Raw genomic sequence first — 7,502 nt, forward strand, 5'->3', positions numbered from 1 at the left:
GATATCCATCTGGATATGAACACTCAATGTCTAAAGCTCCACCTTCATATCCATGTGCTCCAATTTTGCTCATTTTTGCATCACAGCATAAAACTTGAAGAAATAGAAAAACAATGTTATTTTTTATCGTTATAAAAACAAATAGTTGAAACATGAAATAAACAATTAAAACGTAAAATAGTTTGGCAGGGGTTTATTCTATAAAATTTGCAGTATGCAGTGTTCTCTTTCACAAATAAAATAATCAACAACACAAAATATTTCTGCAATTGTAATCAACAACAACAACAAATCAACAACAACACAAAGTGTCTGCAATTGTATCAGAGTGTTAAAAACTCACCTGGCAAGTAAAGGAGAAACCTCAGATAGATTTTCATGTTTTGATTTGTAAAATAATTTCACCACGTGAGGACAGACCCCCTTTTCTCCCGAATGCTCTGACTGTCACCATATCAGTCTCCATTGACCAGCATCATTTACAGTGGCTCAGAGCTGTTTTTGTCTTACTACAGGATGTGAAAAATATAAACTGATTGCAACATTTCAGGAAGGAAGTGCTACAGACAGGTGCTACTTTTGTTGAATCAAAAGCCTTTATGAGGCGGATGTAGATATCTAAAACAGACGGAATATTCCCCAATTGTTCATCTGGAGGAATTAAATTACCTGGTTATTAGCTATCGGATGCATTCTTGAAACCAGACATATTAATATATTTTGCTTGGTTCTGTAAATACATTTCAGAATTGTATTGGTATATTTTCATGACATAAAACATCTGTATGGTACAGTATGTACACCTCATGAGTGAATTCTAAACACAACATTCTCAAAACCTTCTCAAAAGGTCCTTGCTATCCGGGAGCTTTGCTATTCCAACTTTGACGTTACCCCATTGAAGTTGAAATTTAAAATGCTTAAGGTAAGGGTTAAGGTTAGGGTTAGGATAAGGGTAAAGGTTAAGGTTAGAGTTAGGATTTAGGGTAGGGACGGGATGTCCCAAGGATCCCAGATAGCACTAACCATTCTCAAAATATATTCCCTTCCCTCTCAGGACACAATCCATCACAGTGAAATGCTTGCAAAGTTCAAGGGGTCACCTGCCAGCTCTAGGGAAGTGCCTCATACATGCATGTTGTAAGCAGCTGGTATCCCTATGGACAACTAACAGAGATTGACTGCTGTTATATTACACATTGACCAGATTATGAACCCACACGCACTTCATATACGAGTTGTGTGTTCAATACTAGCTACAGTATGTGTTTGGTTAAATGTTTAATTACATAATTTGACAGTGACACTGGAAAATTGTCTTTAAATAAACATCAAACAAATGCCCTTGTTCATTGCGCTTATGGCCACATAACCGTCGAAAATAAGAAAATACGGCAACTTGCAATGTGTAAGCATTTCCTTCCAGTTGTTCTTCCCCTTCTTACTTTTCTCATTCCGCCGTGCACCTCCCCCATTCTCCCCACCCCTTAGCCAGACAAAGCCTCACATGAAAGAGCAGGACATCCAACTGGCCATCATCCAGTAATTAAAAAGAACAGAGGAGTTATTCTTACGTCATACTGTATCTTCAATGCAATGACCAAATATGGGCATCTCAGGAGAACAGGAGGGAGAGATTCAACTGAGGGAGACTGAAGTCAGCAGGCAATGTAGCCTAAGGTGGCTTCACTTGTATGATTACAAACCACCATAACCACCTTCTGGCTCGAAGTACAAACTGGATCAGATATCTCTCCATATCTCAGCAGCAACAACAGAGGCAGGGCTTCACCCCGGTCTACTACTGTAAAACAAATGCTGTTCTGTTTCTGTATCAAGTCCAACCTCTTCTTGCTGTCATCCCCGCCCGTTACTGAAGCAGCTTTGGAACATCAACCTGCCAGAGAGTAAAAGATTTAGATTCGATTTATTTACCAATACGCTATATTCTTCCTGACTGTCATTTCAAGGGAAATGCTGGCTTTATATAGATGTTACAGTAATTTACAGTCTACAGATGTAATCAAAATTCCTGTCATTCCTCATACTATTAGATGCTCACCACATTAATCACATTGTATTGATATTATTAGCATGCTGCTTTCACAAACAACTTCTACTCCTCTCCTGTTCTAACCTTTTTTAGAGCTTTCATTGTGCTGTTGCGAATGGAGTCCAGCAACTGGTCCCTAGTGTTCCTCTCTCCATGGCGTGAAGTCTGCCTGTTGAGTTTCCTCTGTGAGGCAGGCATGAGGGCTTTCCTTAGGCCTTCTAACACTGGGGCAGGGGGAGGAGGTGGTGGTGCTGGTCCAGATCGGCCAGCCTTAAGAGCCTGAGGTGGAGGTGGTGTAGACCCAGGACCAGATACACCATCCCCAGCCTTAGGTGGAGGTGTTGTAGACCCTGGTCCAGACCTACCACCCCAAGCCTTAGGGTTTAGCTTACCCACAGCCTTGGGGCTCGCTTTGTCCCCAGCTTTGGGGCTCACATTGTGGAACGGTTCAGGTGAGGGTTTAGGGGGGGACAAAAAGGGGGATGTTTTCAGGAGGTTTCCTGTCCTGTTAGTCTCACCAACAGACTTGGGTTGGGGTTGAGTTGAAGGTTCACGAGAAAACTTCCCCAAAGGCAATGTGTTCTTTTTTGTGTTGGTCTGTGGTTGTGGTGTCTGACGTGATGGCTGGAATGGCTGAGGCTGCTGGGATGGCTGGGCTTGCTGCTGTGCCTGTTTCTTCTCCTCCAGTCGACGTTGCCGCTGCAGGTCCATGTTCCGACTCAGGATGTTGGTCATGGTCATTCTTGGGCCGGCCAGCTCAAAGACGTAGCCCAGCTTCAGCAACCTGGTGTTGTTTCTCAATGCATTGGCCATTTCCATCTCTGTCTTGCCTCCACAGATGTGTCGCTGGTTGTGGAAGCGCAGTTCAGTGACTGTAAAATTTTTATCTAAGGCGTGTACCACGGCCAAAATTCCCTTGCCAGTGAGGTGGTTGGAGTCAAGGATGACGTTAGTCAGAGACGTGTTGTTCCGCAGAGTGCCAGCAATGGCATAAGCCACGTGGTCGTCAGCTCGGGTGTTGGCTAAAGCAAACGTCTTGACATGTGTGTTGTGTTGTAGTGCCTCTGCAAACTGGATGAGGGTGTGGTTCTTGATGACGTCTGAGTTGTTGACATTGAGCTCAGTCATTAAAGGGTCGTCTTTTCTGACATGCTCAAGGAGCTCATCAAACATGCTGGCCTCCTCGTCCTCCTCGTCTCCCTCCATGACTTCACCAGCCGAGCGTTCTTCCCTACTACTGTTCTCTAGGTTTACATTGCTGGCTTTACTGTATTTATTAGGAGTCCTTTCTGTCTTCTTTTGACTGTCTCTCTGTGTCTCATCCTGGACTCTACTTGGTTTCCTGTGTGATTTGGTGTTTTCGCTCTCTTTGTCCTTCTCATTATTCCTCTTTTCCTTAATCTCAATACCTCTGAGTTCTTTCTGTTTTTCCTCTACTTTAGAGAACATTCCTCTTATCTTGCTATCCTTCATTTGTGGAGGTTTCTCTTTCTTCTCTTTCTCCTTAGTATCGTCTTTCTCAGCTTGCCCTTGAAGCTTTGAAATCAGACCCTTGGTTTTAGAGTCTGTCTTTTTTCTGATATCTTTTTTCTCCTTTTCTTTTGTATCCTCTTTTTTTGTTTGCAATTTTGAGATAAGGTCAAGTGTTTTGTTGCTACCCTTCTCTTTTTTTATGCACTCCTCCTTTTTCTCATTTTCTTCAACCTGTACTTCACTGCTTTTTTCAACAATCGTATCTTCCTTTTTTTCATGGTCTTTGTCCTCATCTCCTCCTGACCTACTATGTGGTATTTCCTCATTACCCTCTCCACTCCCTCCCTCACCCTTCAAGTTTTTGCTCTGAGGTTTTTCCTCTTTGTCCTTGGATATGTCCTCCTTAGGGGTCTCCACAGCAGAGAAGTTTAGGTCCATGACATCCTGGTCATCCTGGTCATCTGACTTGAAGTAGAAGAAACTATCACAGCTCTTCCCCATCTTCTTCAGGCGTTCCCGTTTCACTCTGTCAGTTGTTGGCTCCTTCAGTATGAGGAACATAAGAAAAGATAGTTGCATTTATCATACAAGCCCACATGAAAAAATACTATAGTATACTATGGTATAAATAGTATAGTATTCACTGTAGTGTTTTTGCGGACTTTACTGTAGTATTCACAGACTTAAGCCTGCAAAAACACTTTTGAATACTGTAGTATTTACTGTAGTATTTACAGTTAACTTTAGTATAAATACTGTTGTAAAATAACTGTAGTATATACTATAGTAATTAATGTAGCGTTTTTGTGGATTGTAGTACACAGTAGCATTTACTGTAGTGTTTTGCAGACTGTACTATACTGTAGTATTTACTGTAGTGTTTTTTGTGGACATTACTGTAGTATTTACTATAGTGTTTTTGTTTTATTATCTTTGACATAGAAGTGGAAGCTTTGTACTTCAGGAGACCTACTGGATAAATACTTTTCCATAATCTGTAGGTAGGACTGGGGTCTGAACAGATAGTTAGAGCTTCTGCTCTTTTCTATAACCTGTAGGGACACAATTTATAGTCTATACTTGGCATATAGATTTTGCCACTTATGGGTGGAACAAATTGCAATATGGGGGAGGGGAATGGGTATATGCTAATTAAATACTGAAGTATTTACTATAGTTTAAAAAGTGTAGTGTTTTTGTGGACATTACTGTAGTATTGAGTACAGTGTTTTTTTGCGGATAATACTGTAGTATTTACAACATTCTATTGTACGCACTACAAATGATCGAGGGATACTACAGTGTGTAGTATAGTATTCTGTAGTATACTACAAATGTTATAGTAAAAAATTCACAATCGAGGGAAGGAAAGGGAAAGGGGGATACCTAGTCAGTTGTACAACTGAATGCATTCAACTGAAATGTGTCTTCCGCATTTAACCCAACCCCTCTGAATCACTAGTGTGTAGTCTAGTATTCTACAGTATACTACAGTTTACTACAGTGCTGTAGTATTCTATAGTAAACTGTAGTATTTTTTCATGTGGGAGTATGAAGTGCAGTATTAGATTAATTATTTAATAAACAATGTAACATGTACTGTATGTATGTTTTTGTCAGTTTGGAAATATTTTCAGAATGCATCTGGAATGTTTATGTCTGTTACAGCCTACGTAAAACCGATGGAACATTGCCTCTACGAGCACCCTCTGTTTGTTTGGTAAAATTGTATATCTTGCATATAGCAATCAGGGTTTTTGCATCCCTTACAGGCTGAAGCGTCTGTAGGGATCTGCAAGCCACTGTGTAAGTAACTCTGGCAGATGTTTCCTTAAAAGGCAGTATGGGTCAGAGCGAGAGGAGCGTTCTGCTCTGGAATTTCATTTGTCTTAGAACTGGAACCAGCATGCCAGCATTAGCAAGACTCATTATTCTATGAGCCTGTCTCTTACCCTTTTCACCAAAACCAGATCTCAAGGGGCTTTGTGAAAACAACATACAGAATGTCTACACCAAACACCCAACAGATGGCCATGTACAGCTTTGCAGGAAGGATCATTTAGTATTAATAACCAATTATGTACTAGTCTAGTTAACATTTGAATACAGTTAGAATCACATATCCTGCTATTTATACATGGTATGGTATAGTGGTCAATATATTTGTCAATGAAATGCATTTAGATTCAATGTAAAATCAATTACATGCACTCAACATAATTGTATTCCCTCAAATACACACTCTGACTCAAAATCCAACCATGGTATGTTATTCATTTATCACATAACACCTGCATCACATTACTTGTTGCCAAGTAATGATAACACTTCTCCTAGTCTTGTTTGTGTATTGAAAAACTATTCTCAAGATGATGTAGTGCCTTTTTTATTCAGGGCTCCAGGGGCTCATTTGTTTATAATAAAAATGGCACTGCTTAGCAACTCTTCAGTGATGATCTTGCCTGTTCAAACGGGGTCTTCCGTACCTCTGCTCTGGATCCGTTTCAAACAACAAGACATCTCATTAGAGTCTCTATACACGGCTGTTTCAACATGGCTCATGTTTCCTTACTTGCCAGCTGTTGGAGCCTATATCCAACAGCTGAGTGCCAACATACATTAACAGATAAACTCAGTGTCTAAGCTTCTCTTTATTATCATTAGGATATATCACTGTGGCATCTGAACAAATAAACTCTATGAAATAGTGGTATTGTCATAGTCAAGATCTGAGCCCTGTGTGATATCAACTCATATTTACTTTCATGAAAGAACAACCTATATAGGTTAACACCCTGATCATTACAGCTTGTACATGATCATACATCTGTCTGTATCCCCACTTTCTGTCAAACTCCATACAATGACTATTTATTTATTTCCAGAAGAGACAGCAGTTATATTTTAAGTTAGTGGGTGAAACATTGCCCACAATAGTATATTCATCTGCCTGATAACCCCCATCATCCCTGGTGTTGAATCCTGAAATCACTGCACCATGTCTGGGCACTTGAATAAACGGTCAAATTGGCACTTGAAGTACTCGATTGACAGCTACATCTAGGCTACACTATTCCTACTGTAATAACACCACTTCAGGGTTCAACCAGCAAGAAACTCCTACCGCATTTTTTTCTTGGTTAGAAACTGCCCTTTATGCACAGTTAACAATGACATTGGCAGAAACAGTGTCATCATACCTCAAAGGACAGCTCCCTTTGAATTAGTTTCTTGGTTTCGCGCTCACAGTAGTCAAGCATCGCCCCCCTATTGTATTTTATTGACGGCTGCTTGTCTGTCTGGTTCTTCTGCCGGAGCCCGACTGGCACAGTTGGATCCGGGTCAATAACGGTCAGTTCGCTCTTCAGCTCTTCCACCTCGGCGGGTGTCAGAGCGGCTAACAGGTTGTCAATATCGGAGTCCTCCTCGCTCTCGGCGGGGCGTTGATTCCGCACTTTCCTCCTAGACATTATTTCCCACGAAAATGTCCTGTTGCGCAAATCGATTAGTAATTGGCACTGCTGGTCTCCAAAATACCGTTGACAATAATAGTTGTATTATATTGGTACACCAAGTTCAGGTTCATTGACCTCACCAGTATCTATTTGAAATGGGCTTCTAGTGCAATTGAAATAGTTTGGACCAAGAGAGGGTACTGGCCTATCAGACTGCCTGGACCGCCTCTCAGAAGAACTGTTTAGCTCAATGCCCAATTTGAGATCAGAGCACTGGAGCTGGACTGGAGCCATATGACAAGGAAAAATGAAAATTGACAGCTATTAATCATCTCTATTCTGTATGGTGCTATTATAAGAATTATTGTACATGATGTCATCAAGAGAGAATTATACTTTTGTAGCCTATTATGTCCATGCAAATTTAATTCAGATTCTTTAATCAGATTGACTAACACCAAGTACCCTCATGCATTCATCATGTAATAAGCCTGCTTATAGGAGTTGTACTACACACTATA

The 7,502-nt window shown here is 40.7% G+C and overlaps 1 protein-coding gene across 1 annotated transcript; it reads right to left on the bottom strand.

The window, feature by feature from the left end:
* Positions 1-179: 179 nt before the first annotated feature.
* On the bottom strand, positions 180-6,996 carry lmod1a (leiomodin 1a (smooth muscle); the record flags this gene model as incomplete). The annotated part of the gene is made up of 3 exons (XM_084184026.1): positions 180-1,897; positions 2,138-4,069; positions 6,727-6,996. 3 exons carry the CDS (start codon positions 6,994-6,996, stop codon positions 1,871-1,873), a joined length of 2,229 nt encoding a protein of 742 aa, XP_084040152.1. The 3' UTR covers positions 180-1,870.
* Positions 6,997-7,502: the final 506 nt, after the last annotated feature.

The sequence above is a fragment of the Coregonus lavaretus genome (genome assembly GCF_964263955.1).
Source record: "Coregonus lavaretus genome assembly, chromosome: 20".
Taxonomy (NCBI): Eukaryota; Metazoa; Chordata; class Actinopteri; order Salmoniformes; family Salmonidae; genus Coregonus; species Coregonus lavaretus.